This window comes from Podarcis cretensis (genome assembly GCF_951804945.1).
Source record: "Podarcis cretensis genome assembly, chromosome: 16".
NCBI lineage: Eukaryota > Metazoa > Chordata > Lepidosauria > Squamata > Lacertidae > Podarcis > Podarcis cretensis.
This window is the reverse complement of record NC_137186.1, coordinates 9,457,203-9,480,407: the sequence shown is the minus strand read 5'-3', so window position 1 is coordinate 9,480,407 and position 23,205 is coordinate 9,457,203. Positions and strand designations below refer to the sequence as shown.

At 50.1% G+C, this 23,205-nt stretch overlaps 1 protein-coding gene and 1 long non-coding RNA gene across 18 annotated transcripts in view; one reads left to right on the top strand and one right to left on the bottom strand.

The window, feature by feature from the left end:
• The window catches only part of TPM3 (tropomyosin 3), a gene marked incomplete at its 3' end in the record, with an annotated part of 74,251 nt that overhangs the window by 10,313 nt on the left and 40,733 nt on the right, over positions 1–23,205 (top strand). For 3 of the 17 annotated variants that reach the window (XM_079958408.1, XM_079958402.1, XM_079958405.1), the window contains exon 1: positions 7,805–8,026. The exons of 9 other annotated variants lie outside the window; for them this stretch is intronic. In XM_079958408.1, the coding sequence (XP_079814534.1) occupies positions 7,895–8,026 (132 nt within the window). In that variant the 5' untranslated portion in view covers positions 7,805–7,894. Of the gene's footprint in view, positions 1–7,802; positions 8,027–23,205 lie in introns of those variants that run through there. 5 more of the 17 variants (XM_079958409.1, XM_079958403.1, XM_079958406.1 and 2 more) reach the window with 3 other exon arrangements.
• LOC307205880 overlaps positions 2,008–23,205 on the bottom strand; it is a 55,248-nt gene continuing 34,050 nt past the window's right edge. Inside the window, exon 3 of the long non-coding RNA XR_013834149.1 lies at positions 2,008–2,117. This is a non-coding gene — a long non-coding RNA (uncharacterized lncRNA). The remainder of the gene's footprint in view (positions 2,118–23,205) is intronic.

Here is a 23,205-nt window from a genome sequence, read left to right as displayed (position 1 = left end):
GACAGAGAACGTTGCCTGCCCAGGTCATCGAGAAATTCTCCTTAAAAGTGGATTATCTTGTGCACGGGATGCAACTGGAAACTCTGAGTCACTTGCGCCTTAGGAAAGGGTTTTGCCTCAAATCTGCCCCAAGATTGACAGGCGGGACTTTGGGATAAGTGGAAACCCAACCGGCCCTCTCCCACTAATGGCCGGGGAAGAGCTGGGAAAGTTAGGCAGTTCCCCACCAGCCTGCCCCACACTCCCTATTCCTTGCATTGTTGGTGGCAGTCTCTAGGAAAACAATGGGGTCGAGTTTCTCCCCTGCGAAGGTTGGCCCCATCCGTCAAGCGGCTAAGGGCTGTCAGCGCCTGGAGCAGCTGCCACTTGGCATTCGGAGGGGATTATCTGTACAGATTTATCGCCTTTGGCGGGGGGGAATTGACGGACATTTGAGCTTTTGCCACCTCCTGCCACCTATCGCTTCTTTTTCTGGATCCTGCTCGGTGGAACAGAGTAAGAACAAGGGCTTTTTTCCCCCCAGCCGGAGCTCAGGTATAGTAGTTCTCAGGTGGGTGCTGTTGGCATTCTAAGAGAACAAGTTCATGGTAAGCTCCGGCACCTCTTTTTCTAGAAAAATAGCACTGGGAAGAACATAAGAGGAGCTCTGCTAGAGTGTGACACTGGTCAGCATCCTGTGGCCAGGTTCTTTCAGGAAGCCCACGGGACTACTAATACATGTGGCTCATCTGACTGGGTTGCCCCAGCCACTCTGGGCGGCTTCCAACAAAATATTAAAACACACACACAAAATCTAACACTAAAAACTTCCCTAAAGAGGGCTGCCTTCAGATGTCTTCTAAAAGTCAGATAGTTGCTTATCTCCTTGACATCTGATGGGAGGATGTTCCACAGGAAGGGCGCCACTACCGAGAAGGCCCTCTACCTGGTTCCCAGTACCCTCACTTCTCGCAGGGAGGGAACCGCCAGAAGGCTCTCGGAGCTGGACATCAGTGTCTGGACAGAACGATGGGGGTGGAAACACTCCTTCAGGTATACTGGGCTGAGGCCGTTCAGGGCTTTAAAGGTCAGCACCAACACCTTCAATTGTCTGGACAGAACGATGGGGGTGGAAACACTCCTTCAGGTATACTGGGCTGAGGCCGTTCAGGGCTTTAAAGGTCAGCACCAACACCTTCAATTGGGCTCAAAAACATACTGGGAGCCAATGTAGATCCTTTAGGACCATTGTTATAAAGTCCCGGTGGCCGCTCCCAGCCACCAGTCTGACAGCCGCATTCTGGATTAGTTTAATTTCCGAGTCACCTTCAAAGGTAGCATGAAGGCAAGAGCACTCCCTCACGGTAACCTATATTCCTATAAACATACAAAGTTAAGGATTGGACCCTGCCCTGACACCCCAGAAAGCCACCACCAGTCAGTGGAGACAGTTGGAGCTAGATGAACCAATGGTTTGACTAGGGTGACTTTTTATGTTCTCTATCAGAAGTTAGGGAGTTAGAGAGTGGAGGGATGGCCCTTTCTCCAAATTAAATTTGGATACATCTAACATAAGAAGAGAGGGATGCAGGTGGCGCTGTGGGTTAAAGCCTCAGCGCCTAGGGCTTGCCGATCGAAAGGTCGGTGGTTCGAATCCCTGCGGCGGGGTGCGCTCCCGCTGCTCGGTCCCAGCGCCTGCCAACCTAGCAGTTCGAAAGCACCTCCGGGTGCAAGTAGATAAATAGGGACCGCTTACCAGCGGGAAGGTAAACGGCGTTTCCGTGTGCGGCTCTGGCTCTGGCTCTGGCTCTGGCCAGAGCAGCGATGTCACGCTGGCCACGTGACCCGGAAGTGTCTCCGGACAGCGCTGGCCCTCGGCCTCTTAAGTGAGATGGGCGCACAACCCCAGAGTCTGTCAAGACTGGCCCGTACGGGCAGGGGTACCTTTACCTTTACCTTTTTAACATAAGAAGGGGACGCGGGTGGTGCTGTGTGTTAAACCACAGAGCCTAGGACTTGCCAATCAGAAGGTCGGCGGTTCGAATCCCCGCGATGGGGTGAGCTCCCGTTGTTCGGTCCCAGCTCCTGCCAACCTAGCAGTTCGAAAGCACCTCAAAGTGCAAGTAGATAAATAGGTACTGCTCCGACGGGAAGGTAAACGGCATTTCCGTGCGCTGCTCTGGTTTGCCAGAAGCGGCTTAATCATGCTGGCCACATGACCCGGAAGCTGTACACCGGCTCCCTCGGCCAATAAAGCGAGATGAGCACCGCAACCCCAGAGTTGGCCACGACTGGACCTAATGGTCAGGGGTCCCTTTACCTTTACCGTTAACATAAGAAGAGCCTGGCTGGTGAAACAGACCAATGGCCCACCTAGTCTTGAATCTTGTTCTCACAACAGCCAATCAGATGCCCCAATGAGAAGCCCAAAAGCAGGACTTGAGCACGAGAGCAACTCTCCCTACCGGTATTTTGCCTCTGACTTTGGAGGCACAATATAGCCATCAGGCTTTGTGGCCACTGATAGTCTCACTATTCTTTATGGTTTTGTCTAATCCTCATTGAAAGCCATCCAAGTTGGTGGCCGCCAGTAGATTGGGGCATGAGAAAGTGTATGCTGCAGCACTGGGCAAATTTTAGGGGGTAGTTTGTGCCTCAGGGCTGCATCTCTGCATGGGTGACCTTCTACTGGCCCAAGGTCACCCAGTGAGTTTCATGACTGAGCAGGGATTTCAACACTGGTCTCTCCCAGGGCCTAGTCCAGGGGTCAGCAGACATTTTCAGCAGGGGGCCGGTCCACTGTCTCTCAGACCTTGTGGGGGGCCGGACTATATTTTTTGGGGGGAAATAAACAAATTCCTATGCCCCAGAAATAACTCAGAGATGCATTTTAAATAAAAGGACACATTCTAATATAAAGACACGCTGATTCCCGGACCTTCTGTAGGCTGGATTGAGAAGGCGATTGGGCCACATCCGGGCCCCCAGGCCTTAGTTTGCCTACCCATGGCCTAGTCCAACACTCAAACCGCTACTGCCCACTGGCTCATCACTGACAATGCAACAGCAGTGCATCTGTAGCAGATTTATTCCGGATCACAGATCCGCCAAGTGCCTCCATTTTCCAGGGACAGTCCCAGATTTACAGACACTGTCCCAGTTTTTTATTTGATCCCAGAATGTCCTGCCTTTCCTTAGGATGGCCCTAATTTCATCAGAGAAATGTTGGAGGGAATGGAATTATGCAACCCCTGAGCCTTTAGAAAACATCTGAAGGCCGTATAGGGATTTTTTTAAAATTTCAAAAATATTTTTATATATGCTGGAAGCCGCCCAGAGTGGCTGCGGCAACTCAGTTGAGTATAAATAACAAAAGTATTAGGATTATTATCATTGTGGAATAGGACGTCCCTATTTTCATCGGAGAAATGTTGGAGGGTATGGGATCATCTCCACAGTGTTCTGCTTTATTAGTTGTTCTGAGATGCTTCCACATTATCTTGGGGTTGGGGGTTCTTTTACTGTAGCCAGAATATTTGTGGTACAGTATAAAAATGTAGAGGATTTCAGCACGATGGTATGGGACCCATTGGAAACAAAGCAGTGTGTCCACACCAAAACTCTTGCAGGGGACGAATAGTTTTGAAAGCGGGCTCACGCATGACTGCTGCAATAGCATCATGAGCACAAATACTCATGAATGCACAATGAACAGGACATGGAAGGGTCTCAGATCATTGATTCCCGCCTCCACCTTGATTCGGCTAGTTCCTGCCTCCCCACATGTGCCCAGCAGAGGGGGCCAGAGAACACATCCCTTTCTCCACAGTTACTGAGGAAAAAGTCCTTCAATCCCATTAAGCGGCCCAGCAATTTAAATATGGAGTGCTTGGGATGGTACGGTTTTGTTCTCTGAGATCTGCTGCGCAGTACTGGCTGGCTGTCAACACATGGGAGGAAGGCCCAAGAAGAAACATTAGCTGCGAGTTTCTTGAGCGGCCTAACCACTTAGACGCCCCATAGGGGGGCTCCAGGAGGGTGAGAGTAACCTCAGAAGCCGGGCCTTGGTGCCAAGGAATGCTCAGCACTCCTTGGGTGCTAATTGCAAAGTCAGGATCGGTATGCTGACCCCGCTGGAAGGAGGAAGGAGTGACGGGTGCCAAAAAGGCTTTGCGGGAGAGATTCCCGAGACTTCATCCAACTGACTCCAGATGGCTGCTCATCCCCCAGGCCGATTTACGGCTGAAGGGCTAAATTGAGACGCTGTGGGGGTGGGAGGTGGAGAGAGGCAGATACCTCAAGGAAGGAATGCTATGTGCCCCCCACACTTATACCCCTGAAGGCTTTGTTAGCTATGGGCCGACCTTTTAGAAATGAAATCAAAAATGAAATCAAAATTCTGCATCACTGTTGCATGCTCAGCAACAATAGTTGAATTCTGCGCCCTGGGTATGTTATGCAAATGTGATTTGCATAATTTAATCTATTTTGCATAACCTATTCTGATTTTTTTCCCCAAGGCTACTATTGCATAATCACCCCCCTCCCCTTTTCTGGTATAGTGGAGAAGTTGCAAGGAGATATATGAAGCGCCGGCCCTCTGACATCTGGGACTCTTCAGGTTCAAACCCTCCATTTCCCCAAGCAGATCTTCACGGAACAATAAGGACTAGTAACTTTTTAAAAAAAATCCAAGGAAGGTGAATCTTGCTCCTTCATTGTCAGAGGCAGTGTACCTCTGGATTACCAGGTGTTGGAAACAGAAGGAGGGTATTATTTATAGTTTCCAAGTCACCTTCAAAGGTAGCCCCATGTAGAGCACATTGCAGTAGTCCAAGTGGGACATAACCAGAGCATGTACCTCTGATGAGACAGTCTCAGTCGGTGTACCAGATGGAGTGGGTAGACAGCTGCCTTGGACTCAGAAATGACCTGCGCCTCCAAAACTACTCTCGGGCTGCACATTTGGTCATTTAGGGGCAGTGTTAACCCATTCAGGACCAGGGAATCCTCCCCCCCCCTTGTCTCTCCCCTGTCCCCTGGAAACAGTGTTTCTGTCTTGTCGGGATTCAACCTCAATCTGTTAGATGGTACCAGTGGCTTGACTAGTCCATCTAGCACTTTGTGTGCTCCTATTTAAATGAGCCTTTCTCTTGGAACGATAAGGACTAGAATCTTGCTTTATTTATGGAGGGAAAGACCATAATTAAGTGGCGTGTCAAGACCCCCAGGTTCAGTCTCTAGCATCTCATGGTAGGGGTGGGGAAGACTCCTGTGTGAAACCCCAGAAAACTGCTGCTAGGCATTACAATGAATGTAACATAGCTTCCTACGATGCTTCAGTGGCTGCTAGCTCTGATGGCTGTGCCATTCTTCTGCACTCAGAGACAGTAAGGCTTCTGACTGCCAGTCAGAGGGGGACTGGCTCCTGTGTGGGGGTCTTGCTTGTGGGTTGAGACCCATTGAGACCATCTGGATGGCCACTGTGATGGATGATGGACTACGTGGAACACTGACCCAATCCAGTAGGTTCTTTAGCCTGGAGAAGAGGAGGTTAAGGGGTGATATGATAGCCATGTTCAAATATATAAAAGGATGTCACATAGAGGAGGGAGAAAGGTTGTTTTCTGCTGCTCCAGAGAAGCGGACACGGAGCAATGGATCCAAACTACAAGAAAGAAGATTCCACCTAAACATTAGGAAGAACTTCCTGACAGTAAGAGCTGTTGGACAGTGGAATTTGCTGCCAAGGAGTGTGGTGGAGTCTCCTTCTTTGGAGGTCTTTAAGCAGAGGCTTGACAACCATATGTCAGGAGTGCTCTGATGGTGTTTCCTGCTTGGCAGGGGGTTGGACTCGATGGCCCTTGTGGTCTCTTCCAACTCTATGATTCTATGATTCTTATGGTTCCAAGGCTGGAGGCCTAGACAGACGTTTGGTCTGATCCAATAGAACTTTTTACCTTCTCAGGTTCTTATTCACAATTCCATTCCCACCCTCAATATATTGAATCCAGATTTTGAAACAGGAGTGTCACCCGGCTGTTTAAGTTATTTCGTGTTTCATTTCAGCCTGGAGACAGCAGTGGGATCAAGCCTGCGCCGTTCTTGTCTGCTGAAATGAAAACTCTCCTTATTAGTTTTCAGCCAGGAAAGGCCTGCAGAGTTTGATAAGGGTGCTTCTACACAACTATTTCTAACTAGCAGGGTGGACAGTGTGCTCTAAAACCGGCTGCATCGCCTTGTTCCAAGGGAAACGGCATAGAAATTAGAGCTGGATGTTCCCGCAGCGCCTTGACGCACCAGGCAAATGCCACTTGGTCAAATATGTGTAACCCACAGCCATAACTGGCAGCAAAGTCATCTGGAAACTAGAGTCTCAGATCTCCCATTGACCAGGGAAAGGGGGAGCAGGCTTGTAAGAGGGCGATGTATGTGTGTGCATGCGTGCGTGAGTGAGAAGAAAGACCTCACTGGAATGGAATGTTTCCCAGCCTTGCTTCATCTCCCAGTAAAAACCCCAGATGCTGTTTTGCAAAGGTTGAGTTTGGATCTCTCGTGCCCATATATGTACCTAGTTGTCCTTGCAGTCTTCAGGCCTAGGCTCCTAACTCCCCCCCCCCCTCTCTTTTATGGTAGCAGATCTGCCAACATGCAGGAGTGGATGGGAAAGGTCAGAGGAATTAGTAAGGCCCAAAAGCTTTTTTAAAAAACTGTGTGTGTGTGTGTGATGGTTAGCACATCATGCTTTGGGAGAATGGTTGGGCAGAAGCCACTTAGGAATGGGGAAGAAATGAAATTCATTTCGCATTTAAGCACTATAACTTGTGGGTGTCCAATGAAGCTAAATGCTGGGAGATTTGGGACAGATAAAAGGAAGGGGCTTCTTCAAATGGCACTGGGATTTGCTTTCGAAGGAAGCAGTGACGGCTACCAACTTGGATGGCTTTTAAAGGGAATTGGACAAATCCATGCCGGTGGCTACCAGCCACAATGGCTCGGCTCTGCCTCCATGTTCGCTGCAAACTGCCGCAGGGGAGAATGCTTTTGTGCTTCTGGGTTTGCCACAGCAACTCTTCAGCCAATCTGAGAACAGGATTCAGGACTCAATGGGGCCTTGGCTGGATCCAGCAGGCCTTTCTTATGTTCTTAGGCTTTCCAGGTTGCTGCAGCTCGTGAATGGTAATCACAGGAATGCTTTGAGGTCTACGACAGACGCGGCTGGGGGATCCTACGGGGCCGCCCAGATGGGCTTCCAACTTGCTCCGGCCCCTATTTTCCCTTGGAAGCAAAACCCCATGGATTTCAGTAGCAAGCAGCATCTGGGTTGGCCAGTGTGAGGAGAGGATGGACCGCCGGCCTGATCCGGCAGCTAAAGACACTTCTGAGGTGCATCTGCAGCATGCAGGCTTCACTGGGATGGGCCTTTCACTGGCAGGCGACCCCCATTGCTTTTCAACAGGCCTACAAAGGGAGCTGGGAGGGTTCTCTTGCCTCCCACCCTCTCTTGCAAAGGGGCCAGCCCCACTGGAGGAGCCCCCACTGCTTTTCCCCTTTGTGGTAGGGCTGGTGGTGGGTGTGGCGGAGCGAATGGAGAAGGATGCTGAGGTTTTTCTCTCTCTCTCTCTCTCTCTCTCTTTTTTTTTTTTTTAACCGAGACTGGCTTGGCGGCCTGCTCCCGTTGCCATGGCAACCCTGCAGCTGGAGCTAGAGCCGGGCAGGGAGGGAGGCGGCGGCGGCCCCGCCTTCATCCGGGGCCCTAGGCGGCCGCGTGACGTCACCGAGAAGGCGGGAGGGGGCGCCGCCTCCCGGGTATTTCAGGGCGGGGCGCGGGGGCTGTCGGGAGCGGCGGCGGCGGCGCGGACGGAGTGGAGAGCAGGGGCGGGCCGGGGCAGGAGAAGCAGGCAAGTCTGTGGCCATGGCCGGGGCGACCACCATCGAGGCGGTGAAGCGCAAGATCCAGGTGCTGCAGCAGCACGCCGACGAGGCCGACGAGCGAGCCGAGAGGCTGCAGAGGGAGGCGGAGGCCGAGCGCCGCGCCCGGGAGCAGGTAGGACGAGGGGGCGCCCCGCGGGGACGGGCCGGGGCCAGGGCCAGGGAGGGCAGCAGCAGCTGCTACCCAGAACCCTCTGCGCTTGGCCACTCTCCCAGAACCCTTTGCGCTTGGCCAAAGTGGCTCTCAAGCCTTGCCCTGCCCTTAGCTGCTTTAGGCCACCAGCAGGGTTAATTCGGAGGCCCGTCTGAGTTCCCCTCAGAGAGGACCCCACTGAAATTTAGCCATGGTCCTTCTCCATCAATGGCTCTTCTTCGAGTAAGGGACGCGGGTGGCGCTGTGGGTTAAACCAGAAGGTTGGTGGTTCGAATCCCCGCGACGGGGTGAGCTCCCGTTTCTCGGTCCCTGCTCCTGCCAACCTAGCAGTTCAAAAGCACCTCAAAGTGCAAGTAGATAAATAGGTACCGCTCTGGCGGGAAGGTAAACGGCGTTTCCGTGCGCTGCTCTGGTTCGCCAAAAGCGGCTTAGTCATGCTGGCCACATGACCCGGAAGCTGTACACCGGCTCCCTTGGCCAATAAAGCGAGATGAGCGCCACAACCCCAGAGTTGGCCACGACTAGACCTAATGGTCAGGGGTACCTTTACCTTTAAGGCATCGGGCATGGGCTCCAGGTTTCCCACGGTGGTGCAGCTGGAGACCCTGTAAGGGTTGGGCTTGAGTCCCAATTGTCTGCCAGGCCTCGTCCTCTGAGGGTAGGCTGCGCCTACACATGGGTGCGCTGTTTGGGGAACATCGGAAGCTGCCTCCTGCTGAGCCATTGGTCCATCTAGCTCAGTGTTGTCTACACCGAAGGGTGGCAGATTTCGGGCAGGGAGTCTTTTGTGACCTTACCTGGAGGTGCCTGTTGGGGATTGAACCTGGGACCTTCTTCATGCAAGGCAGACGCTCTGCCGCTGAGCCACGGCTCTGCTCATAAGAAGATCTGTTCTGGATTGGGCCAAGGATCCATTTAACTCTGCATCCTTCCCGCCCACCCATCTTGCCTCTGCAGCTCCTCATCAGATGCTTTGCAGGAAAGTCCGAGGCCTTCTCCTAACATGTGAACCCCAAAAAGCCTTATGAACAAGCCTACTGCATCTGATCCTGGAGCTGGCACATAGTCAATATGGGTACAGTGGTGCCCCGCAAGACGAATGCCTCGCAAGACGAAAAACCCACTAGATGAAAGGGTTTTCCATTTTGGAGGCGCTTCGCAAAACGAATTTCCCTATGGGCTTGCTTCGCAAGACAAAATGTCTTACGAGTTTTTCCGACTATTCCCCCCCCCCTTTTTTCTAAGCCGCTAATAGCGCTAATCCGCTAATCCGTCAATGGGCTTGCTTCGCAAGACGAAAAAACCGCTAGACGAAGAGAATCGCGGAACGGATTCTTTTCGTCTTGCGAGGCACCACTGTAGTGGCTATTGCTAGCCTTATTCTCCAGGAACTCTTCTCTTTTTGTTTTCAAGTTGGTGGGCGTCGCTGCATCTTGTGGCAGCAGATTTCCTACTGAGAGAAAGAACTCCTTCATTTGGGCTGTCCTGAATCTCTCCAGCTTAATTGACTGACACTCCCTCCCCAGATTCTAGGATTAGTTTTCTTCCCTATCCATTTTCTCCACACCATGTATGTAATCTTATGCACCTCTGCCATACACCCCCCCTTTAAAAGCCCCGGATGTTTTAGTCTTTCCTCACATAGGGAAGTAGCTCAGTGGTCTTGCCAGGAAACTAAAATGGAGCCATCACAGGTACGAAAGCCTGAGAAGAGCTTTTGTTGGGCCACTCCAGAGAGATCTCATCATCCAGCTGTGGCCCTTGCAGGATCCCTCTGGGGAGCCCTTAAGTGAGGGGTTGATGAAGCCAAGAGTTCCTTTCCTGTTTGTTTTTTTAATCCCCTAGCGACTGGTGTTTTAAAAAATTTCTTGGTGGTATTCTGCCTTGAAACGTGGGAGGCTCCTATTTAACCATTGCGGCTGTGAACTGTGCAGCATAAGACTCCCACTGGATTGGGTAGAAAGTCTAGCATCCAAACAGTGGTATGGTCCCCTGTTTTCTTCCCTCTTGGTCTCGTAATTAGCTGCTTCTAGAAGCCCCTTACCAAGGAGGAAAGTGATGCATGTTTACTGCTCCCTGAACACTAGGCAGCCTGTGACTATCAGAACATACAGCCTGCTGGATCCGACCAGGGGCCCATCTGCCCCAGTATCTTGTCTTCTCAGTGGTCAACCAGATGCCTGTAGGATGTCCGCAAACAGCCCCTGAGCACAAGAGCCGCTCACCCCTCCTGTGGTTCCCACCAAGTGGTTTTCAGAAGCATTGTTGCCTTCCAAGTGTGCAGGCAGAGCATAGCTGTTGTGTTTAGTAGCCATCAACAGCCCTGTCCTCTGCAAATGTGCTTAATCCTCTTTTAAAGCAGTCTAGGTTGGTGGCCATCACTGCCTCCTGTGGGAGCGGGCTCCATAGTTTTAACTTTGCACTGCCATGGTGGTTACATTCTTGGTCATCGTCTTTCTCAAGAACATAAGGACTGTTGTGTCTGATCAGAGCACAGTCCCAACTGGAAAGGTCACAAATGAATGGTGAAGGTGATGGCAACCGCCCCCCCCCCCATTGCTCATTTTCAGCCTTTTGGTGTTCGGAAATAAACTGCCTTTGAGCTTGGAGGTTCTGTATGGAGCTGTCCTGCCTCTTTCTTCCAGAAGAACCGTACTGGGTTAGGCCAAGGCTCCTTCCTGCCCAGCATCTCGTTTCCTGCGATGGACGCTGGATAGATCCCGCCAGGCAATCCAGAGAAGGCCACTGCCTGCCTTTTGTTTTGTTCTTGGTGCCTGATATTCATGGGTAGACTGCCTCTGCACCTGGAGGTTCTGTTTTGCTGTAGGGCAGCTCTTCTCTCTTTTCCTCCCTGTTACTCTGATGTATAGTGCAAAGGTATACTAGGAAGCCCCGAAGCAGGGCGTGGCAACAACAGCCCCCTCTCATTTTCCCAAGCAAGGAACAATGAGCGCTCTTTTATTAAAAAAGCTTGCGATATTACATCTTGTTGTGAACCCCGTGCCTTTTAATTATATCGTGCGTGAAGATCAGAGCCTGCAAAATGCCTAGGTTTGCAGGGGAGGGGTTGGCTGCTCTCGGCCAGATGGACAGAGCAGCTCCAGGAGAGAATTGTGGGTGAATTGAGGCCAATGGTGCCCAGCATCAACCTTGCTGAGCGTAAGGGTGGGCCCACAACTTGGCAGCAGAGCTCTTGCTTTTCTCTTCCTCCATGGTACCTGAATACCAATTTCTGGAACCCACAAGAGCGGGGAGGGCCCGTGTGCTCGGTTGATTCCTGGCTGCAGGGTTCCCCACAGGCATCTAGGCGGCCTCTGCAAGGATGCTGGACTAAATGGGGCTTTGGGCCTGATCCAGCAGGCACTTATGAGGTTGGAATCCTGGCGTTTCCAGTTGAAAAGCGCTAGGTAGCAGAGGCTGGGGAAGACGTTGAGTGCGGGGAAACCCCAGAGCTCTGTTGCAAGGCACCCGGTTCTATATAAGGCAGAGACTTTGAGACAAGAACATAGTCACCCCGTCCTTTCTTATTCTGGGAGCCTTGAATAGGCAGTAGATTATGGATGAGGAACCTCTGGCCTCTCCTCTTGGTGCTCCAGTGCCACGCCCCTGTCCAGTCTGATCTGGTGACCCTCCCTGGCTGCTTTACCCTGCTGAAAATGTGTCCTTAAATGCTGATCGTTCTTATTGGTTTGTTGGAGAGAGATGTATAGGTGTGTGTTTAGAAACCTCTCAATTTTGTGTGCAAAGCTGTCCATTTTGACCCGTTGCCCTGGCCACTACTGGTGTGTGGTCCCTGGAAGATTGCCCATGTGGGGATATGGCCCTTGGGCTCAGAAATGCACCCCCCCTGCAAATAGGAACCAGAAGAGACCCCAAGTCCTATCCTTAGTGGGGCATAGGTTTGGTGGGGAATAATGTGTGGTGCAAACCAGTGAGGAATTCTGGGTAGATGCTGGGGTGTGTCTGTGTTTTTTTCCATAGTGTGTGTGTGATCTTTCTTTTTGAGTGCCTAAATGCATTACTTAAGGTAGCTATCAATAATAGAATACAAGAAAGTACCCCCCCCCAAAAAAAACCCCTCAATTATTATCAGAGGGCTGTAGACCTATTGGAAAGAATGAGCTCTATGTAGTCATGTTCATTCACTTGAATGGGTCTACTCTTAGTAGGGTTGGCATGGAATACAATCCATGGACACGTGGGGCAGATAAAAGGCCTCCCGTCTTTTTTCCTTCTTTAAACACCTTCCTGTTTGTGCAGACATTTGACTTTAAGTTGGGGGTTTTTTAATCAAGCAACCCACACTACCCATAAATGGATATGAAAATACAAAGAGACAAGCCGTTGCTTAGAGGCTTACACAGCAATGCCGAAGGATAGTCTTTGTTAAGTTCTGTATCAATATTTGCTTTCCTTCCCCATTCCTGAGTTTGCCTGCAGGGCAGAACATCAGTAGCCAGTTTGGGGGCGTGGAGGCAGGGGGAAATATTAGGGCTGGCCTGGGGCAAGGTTTCCTGGTGGCATGATGTGGGAGGGTGGGCTGTAATCCTTCAGGGCTGCTCCCCTTTTGTGCTTCAGCTTTGTGAGTGTTGGATAAAGGGCCTCTGAGAGTGAGGCCAAGGGGTCTCTCCACCATAGATCTCCTTTGAAAGGCGTTTCCCGGAAAGCCGCCTCCAAGAGGGATCTCCTGGACGCAGTGGGGTGGCCCTTCTGCTTCCTGCTCAGGAAATGAGGCAGTTTAGGCTGGTGGGGGGAGAGGCAGGCTTCGCCCACGGCCCGCCCTGCTGGAGGGAATTGTGATCGCTTGTAAAAGCTGGGCAGTGCTCTGACATAGATTTATCCATTCGCAGAACTCCCCCGTGGTGTGTAGTTCAGCCCTTCACTCGGCCTGGCAGCCCTCCAGACATTGTGGACTCCAACTCCCAGCAGCCCCAGCAGCAGCCATTATGGGCAGTGATGGCCAGGGCCATGGCTGATTCTTTCTTCAGTTTGCTTGGAAGCAAACGCTGCTAAGTTCAGTGGGTGCAGCCTGCTGCACTTCTAGATGTTTTGGACTTTGCCCTGGCCAGCGTGGCTGTGCTGGCTGGGGCTGATGGGACTTGTAGTCCAAAACATGACAAGGGGCGTCAGGTTGGTGAAAGCTGCCATAATAGGTGGCTGAAGAATCTGGTTGCTTTTCTGGAGTGGGGCACTTTGCCAGGGGAAGATGACCCCTTGCTTTTGGATTCAAGGGACACAAAGCTGGTCAGCCTTGATATCGTGTTTTAGAAATCCAAAAGCAAGGGGTCATCTTCCCCTGGCAATCTCTGCTTTGCCTCCATGATGATGGGTGGAGGCTGCAATGGGTGAGTATCCTCTAGGGCAGCGGTTCTCAACCTGGGGATCCCCAGATGTTGTTGGACTACAACTCCCATCATCCCTGAGCTCGGCCTTGCTAGCCAGGGGTGATGGGAGTTGTAGTCCAACAGCACCTTGGGACCCACAGGTTGAGAAAGGCTGCTCTAGGGGGTCCCTCCAGACTTTGGGGGGGGGCATGTATTGTGCAACTTGTCGTCGATGCTGCAGTAGTGCAATAGTGGTGGATTTACACCGAACCTCCTCAGAAGTCATTCTGCTGCATTGGTAGTCCTGCAATGTTTCCCCAATGTTGCCGTGTTCTTGTCATCTGGAGGGGTGCAAGAAAAGTGGGACTCTTCCCCCCCCCAAAGTAATGGAATTGTAGAGTTGGAAGGGGTGTCTAGTCCAACGCACCACAATCCCTGGAGCAGTCAGAATTTAGAGTTGAACGGATCATGATGGATCCAATTCTTTGCAATGCAGGAATCTTTAGCCCAATGTGGGGCTCGAACTCATGAGCCATACCAGCAGAGCTATCCCAGTCTCAGCTGTGGCATGAAAAGTTGCAGGGTTTCAGCAGGAAGCAATGGGACGTGTTCCGATTGGAAATGAAGCAGTGTGCCTGCCCCTGAATTTTTGTGCATGCAAAACAGTATTGAAAGCCCCCTAGATATTTCATTTGGAGCAGAGGGGCTGCAAACTAGCTTACTCTAACTTGACCTCTCTTGAGGAACGAAAGAAGGCTCTGTGGGAGCTTCTGGTGAGCTTTCCTTCCCCCTCCCCCTTTTCCTTGAGAATGTAGATCACCCAAAGACTCAGATATTGGATTGTCGGGATGAACGAGATATAAATCATTGGGTGATCTGTGTAGTTTTGCACCACAGGCCTGGGAGCCTTGGTTTTGCTCTGGGCCACAGCTGGCTGCTTTTGTTGGCTGATAGGGCAGCAAATGGCTGTGCTGGCTGGTACCAAGGCCTGCCGTGTCTCTTTGTCAAGGCTGCTGTTCAGGAAACCAGATACTGCTCACAGCTGGTTTCTAACACCAGATTATCTTCAAGGGTGCTTAGGTATTGGATCTAAAGTGCATCTGTCTTGCAGCATGAGACTCTCCTTAATTGCCTGCCCATCCCTTTTATCGCAGGCAATAATTTTTCTTCATGCTGGCCGCTTCCCCGTTGAATTTCTTCGTTCTTACTGCTTGCTTGCGTGCTCACTTCCCTTTTTTTTATAAGCTCAGATAAGTGCAAATGTATTTTGCAGAACCCAGTTTCCGCCTGCCTGGGAGCAATAAGGAAACAGATAGAGAACTGAATCTTTATCCCTCTGCTGTAAAAAAAAAAACCCTCCTTCTGGGGCATCGCTGGTCTGGCTTCAAAACACTGAGGGCAAGGAGCCTTGAGTTTAAAAAGTGCAAATCTTGGTAGCTGATGGAATTCAGGCAGTGTATGCTTAGTGTGAAGAAATCTCTCTCTAGCTGACACTTGTGACAAGAGGATGCCCTCCGTTTTGAAAATGTCGAAAGCCTGGCAAGGTCGGACATTTGTTGGCATGGGAGATAAGGCGATCTGTTAAGTGCTGCCATTGAAATGAACAGACCCAGGTTAGTCACGTCCATCAATTTCAATGGATCTGCTTGGAGTGAAATGCTGGGCATGCAACCATGTCTATAATAAAACCAACTCTACTGACTGTTGCTACAGAAGGATATGCAGATGTTTATAAACAGCTGGAGCTTAGTAACTCAAGACGCCAAGAAAGAGTTTAGGATCTCTGAAAGGAATCGACTGTATTTCTGTTGCCTGGAAGTGGCTCCTTTATAGCATGCTTGGGTTGTATTTTAAATATTTTAATATCCCTAAATTGGGTGACACAAATGCTTTTCAGATTAGAATTGATAAAAGAATCCATTTCCGATTTGTGATATTAACATCTCAGCCCCTTTTCATAGATCTGTGTAGTGTATATTGACGTGCAAATGAAAATCTGTTGTTTTTTTTAAAGGCTATCAATAGCTACTAGTCACGATGAATGTTTGCTGCTTCCAGGATTAAAGGCAGCGTGACTCCAAATACCAGTTGCTGGGAAACGAAGGCAGGAGGGGGGTTATTGCCTTTATATCCTGCTTTGTGGACTTCCTGAATAAATCAGGCCGCTCTGGGGGAGCCAGGATGCTGGAATAGATGGCCTTCCTGCCTCATTCCGAAGGGCCCCTTCCTATGTACTTTCACATTCTTATGCCCCTTGGAACAGAAAGAAGGTAGCATAAGGTTCTCAGGCTTGGTCCATTTTTTAAGGTAATAGAATATGGTCCCATCTGCGCTGTACATTTAATTTATTTTGTAAGAGCTATATACCACTTGATTGTAAAAAAATCAAAAACACCCTTAAAGCTATACATTTAAAGCAGGATGATACCACTTTGAGCAGTCATGGCTTTCCCCAAATAATGCTGGGAGTTGCAATTCCCAGAGTGGTTTAACAGCCAAACCCTCTTCCCAGGGATTATGGGAAATGTAGTTCTGTGACGTGAGCAGTGGGGATCCCCGAACAACTCTCAGCACACTAAAACTACGGTTCCCAGGATTCTTGGGGGGAAGCCACGACTGTTTTAAAGCAGTATCGCGCCACTTTACCGGGGCAGATGGAGCCTATGTCAGCAAGCTCAGCAAACATCTTGAGTCTTGCGTTGGCACCTTGGACAAAATCCTGGGAGGTGGATGAGTAGCCACTTTTGAATAAAAACACGGCTGTTAGGTGGAGACTCCCATTGACTTTCAGAAGCCCTTCGCTTCTCTAGTCGCCTTTCTGAGCCTCACGTGAAAACTCTTCCAAGTGCCCATAGGGACTAGAAACCTAAAAAAAATTGTTTAAATAGCGGCTGAGCTCATTTGGCATATTCTGCCCCTCTGTATATTTTTAGTGTTTCTGGGTGTGGGGTAGGTGGCAGCTGGAAACCAAATACCTGGCAAATGGATGCTGGTGCTTGGCTTTTCACCCGGGGCTACCTTAAAAACTTCTATGGTAGGGCTGTTGTTGTTTTGGAATTGCAAGTCCCCGTTCCAGTTTGGAACAGGACCCTCAAGTTTCAAGCCCCTGCTTCAGTTGCTGTAACTGCAGCTTGTGTCGGCTGGGGCTTATAGGACTTGCAGTCCATAACATCTCATTTTTTGGGTGGGGATGGCACCTGGCTGGCAAGGCTGAGCTTCAGCCCTAAAATCTCCATGTCACCATCTGCCTGTGTCCATGCAATGCCTTGTTAATCGACTCTTGATCCCTGGCTTGCTGGCTAATTCATTGCAAGGATTGCTGAGCTAACTGGTCTGGATTAACAGCCGAGGCTTTAATACCCTTAAGAAAAAATCCTCCCTATAAGGTTTTTTACCTCCAAGTTCTTAACTTGCTGAAGCTGGCACAGAGGCCTTTGTTCTCAAGTTGACTTCCCTCTTAGCGGATAAAAGTGTGAAATCCCCCCCCCAAAAAAAGGTAGCTTTTAAACCACTTGGCACCCTCCAAAAAAAATCTAGGTAGTAAATGCATATAATCCATCTCTTTTTCTCTTTCCCCCCACCTCCCACTGGCTTCCTGGTCTGGGATGAGTCGCCTTGCTGGAAAAGTAACTTGTCAGCAGCTCTGTAGCCAAGAGTGAAGATTTATGGCATCTGAACAAGGGAGACAGCTAGTCTGGGGAAGGAGGCAGCTATCTGGCCATTTGCACCCCCCCCCCCAGCCTTCCTTTCAAGCTAGCTGAGAGCAGCCCAGTTGCACAGCAGCCTGGTCACTGGGAGATGCCTAACTTTGGTGAAATGACCGCAGGGGAGAGCCAAGGTTTGGCAGAAGAGAACATAAATCTCCCGCGGGGTACGATACGGCCTTGTTTATGAGTCTCCCCTTGTTTGTGGCTGCCAGTTCTGTTTGCAGGCCCAGTTCAAGGTGCCCAGTGTTAGTGTTTGGGGCCCCAAATATCTGAAAGACTGCCTTTTTACCTACAGACTCTCCTGCATGTTAAGCTCTGCAAAGGGAACCCTCTTGGTGGTTCTGTGACCCTCAGTAGTTTGGGTGGTGGTGGTACAGCAGAGGGCCTTCACTGTGGTGGCCCCCAAGTTGTGGAATTCCCTCTTCACTGTGGAACCAACTTTTGGCAAATGCTGAAGACGTACCTCTTTATCCTCATGTCTGAGATGTGTTTTCAGGGCCGTCCTGTGACTGTACTATGCTTTTAATTCAGTTTATTAACTTTTTAAAATGTGATTTTTAAAAAATTGTTGTAACATGTCCTGGGACATCCTGGTGAAGGGCAGCTAATAACTTTGATGATAATAGCAGAGTGAGTGGGGCATCCCTGACAGAACATGGCAAGAACCATGTTAATAAAAGGATGTCACATAGAGGAGGGAGAAAGGTTGTTTTCTGCTGCTCCAGAGAAGCGGACACGGAGCAATGGTTCCAAACTACAAGAAAGAAGATTCCACCTAAACATTAGGAAGAACTTCCTGACAGTAAGAGCTGTTCGACAGTGGAATTTGCTGCCAAGGAGTGTGGTGGAGTCTCCTTTTTTGGAGGTCTTTAAGCAGAGGCTTGACAACCATATGTCAGGAGTGCTCTGATGGTGTTTCCTGCTTGGCAGGGGGTTGGACTCGATGGCCCTTGTGGTCTCTTCCAACTCTATGATTCTATGATTCTATAACCCTGATGAATCAAAGCCACAGGTCCTTCTAGTCTCACATCCTCTGTTCCCAGGCCATCAATGTTCGAAATTAGTCAGGCGCATTTTGCACCTAGCTATTGGCAACTTGCGACCAAGTGAAGATGCCTGGGCACCAGGATGGCGCCTGACACCTCCCCCTGACATCTCCATCCCTGGGGATCACTGGATCTTGACTGTTTTCGCACACTAGCAACACATCCTGCAGAATTCTATCAGTTATATTTTATTTGCACAATCAGAATGAATTTCAGGAACCAAAATGTTTTTTTCTGTGCAGCCTAAGCAGGAGCAGTGATCAACCTTATAGCTAATGGTTGTCTCTTGTCTTCACTTACGTCACCCCTCTGCCTTCTCATGGTTGTGAAGAATATCCCTATGTTATGAATGGTCCATGTCACCATTAAGAAAAAGAGGTCGAAATAGGCCCATATATATGTGGACTGTCCCTGGATCAAGGGGCTTTTCTTCTTCAAGTTCTCTAAGCTCTTAACCTAGATTATGGTTGTCATCTGAACTAGCCAGATGTTTAACTGAGAATCAATCCCAGTCAGTCCCTCATTTGAAAAACAAGACTTTAGAGCCGTCTTTCCCCCAAAATGGCAACTAGACACTCCGTTTTGGCAACTGTGACCCTGGTTTCAGGAGCCATTTGGCACCTAGCTTATATATCTGAGTTTCTAACATTGCAGGCCTTCCATTCATGCTTTTAGAAAGGCCACAAACAGACCCAATAGCTTCCTAGTGTTCAGTGGTACACTTCCTTCTTCTGTGGAGGTTTTGTTTTGCTGTTGTGGCAGGCAAGCCATTCATGAGCTGGCCCGATTCCCTCTTTGGAGAGGCAGCATCTCTCTCCATATCTTGCGACAGCGAACCAGTAACTTAGGTCTGCAAATGTGCTTATAGCCAGATCTATTTCCTTTGAATTTTATGCAGAACAGAAACTCAGATACATAAGATAATCTCCAAATGACACCTTAAACTTGGGTTACATGCACCACAACAGAATGTCCAGGCGCCATTTTATTTTTAAATGGAATTTAATATTTTTCATTTCTATACTGCTTTGTATTTTACTTCTCTAAGTGAGAAGTATGGGGTTCCCTAATCCTCCAGAGTATCGATAAAAATCTCAAAGAAACGCTTGCCAAATAACGCTGTGCACACCCTTTTAATTGACCGCCAAGGAAGAGGGATCCTTTGAGGTGGGCGAGTGAGCAGAGGGGGCTGCTAGGTGACCCGGTTTTGTGGTAGATCCCAGATGGAAGCTGATGGATTTTTTTTGGAGGGGGGGAACCGTGGATTAGAGGGGGACAGCACATCGATGTGGGTGGGAAACTCTCAAGAATTTCCTTTGACCCACCCAGATCACCCACGTTGTCGTTCCTCGGAGTTTCTGGCCTTCAGACGCAGCTGGGCGTCAGAGAGGCATCTGGTCTTGCGGCACTTGAAAGCTCTTCTGAATCTGATCGCAGGCAATCCTGTTCTCAAGCAATCAGGTCCTGGGTTCTGCCTTCTCACCCCCTCCTGCGTCGCTGAGGCTCGTGGGCATTGCACTGACCTGTGGCTGCATGCAGGCTGGTTGCGATAATAATCTGAAGAGCCCCAAGGCAGAATTGTACTGCGTCTCCATTCTGGCCGCTTGAAGCAAGTGCAGGGTGTTGCACAGATGTTGTGTGCTGGAAACTCAATAGCTGGGGCTGTTGCCCAAATGCTGAACTTTTTTTTTTTAAATCTAAATTCCACAACTTAGGCTGCATACACTCCATACACTTGCCTTCTCCCATAGAATCCTGGGAACTGTAGTTCTTGGAGGATTCTGGGAATTGCAGCTCTGTGAGGAGTAAACTACACTTCCCAAGATTCTTCAGAAACACCCTGTGCCGTAAACATTTGATGTGTATGCAGCCCTGATTAAACCTAAGCTGCCTTTCATGAATGATCACGTTTTTGCAAGGCCTCTCCCATAACCCGTTAGTTCAGCCTTTCTCAACCTGTGGGTCCCCAGATGTTGTTGAACTACAACTCCCATCACCCCTAGCTAGCAAGGCCAGAGCTCAGGGATGATGGGAGTTGTAGTCCAACAACATCTGGGGACCCACAGGTTGAGAACCGCTGCGTTAATTGCTTTTATTCAACCTCCCTCTTGAACTGAGCACTTGCTCCTTGAATATTTCCCCCGCAGAATGTATCTGTGGTGCTGAGGGCTAGAAGCTCAATTGCTGAAAACAGCCGCTGCTAACTTAAGTTCTAACACTGATGATAAGGCAGCCACATATGTCTAGGATGGGATTGAGGAACCTCGGCATCCCTGACAATTGGCCTTTCTGGCTGAGGTGAGTTGAAGGTTCCCTTGGAGTGTGAAGCCCGGGGTACCCTAATCCTCCAGAGTCCATAATGGAAGACCTCAAAGAAACTTTTCCCAAATAATGTCCTTGGTGATTGGAGGGCACTTATAATTGACCGCCAACAAAGAGGCAATCGGCAAGTCTTTCTTTATACTTCGGGATCTTGTCCTGGTCGCTTGCCTTTTGGGGCTGGGGATAGTGGGGAAGGGGGAGTCTTTATCTTGGTTTGATAACCACACTGCTATTGAGCACCCACAGCTCGCTTTCTGCCTTGTGCGGTGAGCGAAACTGAGTGCAGTGCCGACATCTGGTGGAAGAGGCCTGAGTGGTGGAGGGTGAGAAAGTCAAAAGCAGATCCCAGGGAGGGGGGTGGCATCGAAAGAGAGCCCCCGAGTGACACAGCCCTGCGTCTGTTACTGGCACCCTGGTACAGAAGTGCTCGGGCAGACTGTGGGGCCCTGTTCGAACATCTGTGCCACTTTAAGTTCCTCCATGACCTCAGCTCAAAGCTATGTGCACCAAAATGGAGTCTCCTCGTCTAGGATTGAGATGTGGTTTGCACACCCTCTCTCCCACTGCTCTCCCTCTCTCTCTCTTTGGTCTGTGACGCTCGTGGGTTTTGTGGACACAGCCCCGGCCATGTTAATCTCTCAAAACTCCTCCAGGCTACTCCATCTAAGGACACTCTGAAGATGAAAGCCTTTGAGTGAAGCCTGGGGAGAGGAGCAATCCTATGCCCAGATATGCCGAGTGAACATATAGCAAATTTGCTGTGTGGATTGTGGGAGGGAAATTTCTTTCGTTGACTTTGCTGTTCAGGTTGCATTTTGGGGGGCGAGGTGGGGGAAGAGAAGTTTTAACTTTGGTACCGAGAGTCCAAGCGTGTATAAATAGAATGCCATCTGCTGTTCCAAAATAGGGAGCGATCCGATTGATGGCAAATTAACGCTCCAAAACAAAGCAGGCATTCTAATCCAAGCTTGGCAAAGGCTGTTTGGATGGTCGCCTGGGGCGCTCCTGCAAAATCTCTAGGTGACTACGTAAGGGAGTCCCCCTCCCCAATTCCTGAGATTGGGGGCGCTTCTCTTTCAAGTCTATTAGGGAATGCAGGCGATGGGGAATTTAGGGGCCTGGAGGCCAAATCTTCCCCTCCAGACTACGACTGGGCAATATCTGCTTTTCAGCATGACAATATATCGCCAGCTAAACATTACACTGATACATAACAATGTCTGAAATAAGGATGGATCTATGTAGAGGCGTTGGCTGGCTTTACAGTTTTTCCCACATTGTGATTTTTGCATAGCTCACATCCTGATTCGCGCAGTGTTGCCAGGTCAAAAACTATGTGACCAATACCGCAATATAGACTTCAAAGCAGTTTTGGACAATATATGGATATATCGCCCAGCCCTACTCCAGATCTCTGGCCCGTGAGACTCTCCCTCAGGCCACACCCCTTGCCAGCTCTGCTATGCACCTTTCTTGAGTATTTTTACCTGCCTGGAATATGTCCCTGAGTGCTGATAATGCCTCTTTCTTTCCTGGATGGAGAATGAGAAAGGGGCGTGCGTAGAAGCCAGTCAGCTGTAGAAAGGTAAAGCCTTGGTTCCACTGCCCACGTTGGCCTCTGGCCTGGTTCACATGGCCCCTGGATGTGGCCTAGGAGAGAATGTGGTCCTCGGTCTCAGAAATGGTTCCCCGCCCATCCTAATGCCTCCACTAACGTGTGGCGCATTACAACTTGGCTTTCACTGCGCTGTAAATGGATCCCCAATTTGATCCCTTCCAGGTATTTCTGGACTCCCAACTCCCCATCGCCTCTCACCCTCAGCCGGGTCTGATGGGCCTTTTCCAACATCATTTGGAGAACTCTAGAGTTTGGAGAGTTGTCTCCCTCTCGCCGTATGTCTTCCATTGATAACCCTACTTTTGTGAGTTGCCCGGGGCGGTGTACATGGTCTTCCCCTTCCATTTCATCTTCATAGCAACCCTGTGGTGTAAGCCAGGCTGAGAGAGATCAGTTCCCCCAGCGAGAGGTTTGTAGCAAAGTTTGGATTTTAATCCCTGCTAGGTTTGGCGCGGGTGGCGCTGTGGGTTAATCCACAGAGCCTAGGACTTGCCGATCAGAAGATCGGCGGTTTGAATCCCCGTAACGGGGGTGAACTCCCGTTGCTCTGTCCCTGCTCCTGCCCACCTAGCAGTTCGAAAGCACGTCAAAGTGCAAGTAGATAAATAGGTACCACTCTGGCGGGAAGGTAAAACGGCATTTCTGGTTCACCAGAAGCGGCTTAGTCATGCTGGCCACATGACCCGGAAGCTGTACGCTGGCTCCCTCGGCCAGTAAAGCGAGATGAGCGCCGCAACCCCAGAGTTGGTCACGACTGGACCTAATGGTCAGAGGTCTCTTTACCTTTGGGTTTGCCACTTTTAAAAAAAATGCTCCACAGTGCAAGGGAGGTTGGAGAGAATAATTGGGGAAGGGTCCTCTTGTCCTCAGGCACTGGACAAGACCACCTTATTGGTTCAAAACCTTGGGGAATCAGGATTGCATGGCGATGCAGCGGAAGGGGTGGGGTGGAGAAGAGCAAGGCGTGGAGTCAAGCATTCCCCTCCCTGGCTCCGCAAACAGAAGGCCGCAGGGCATGAGCCTGCTTTCCTTTGTGCTGACAAGGGCTTGTTTGGCAGAAGGAGTTAGCTTTTCCTGATCTCTTGGCGCTGGGCCTCCTTGAGTGCCTTAAGCTCTCCTCCCC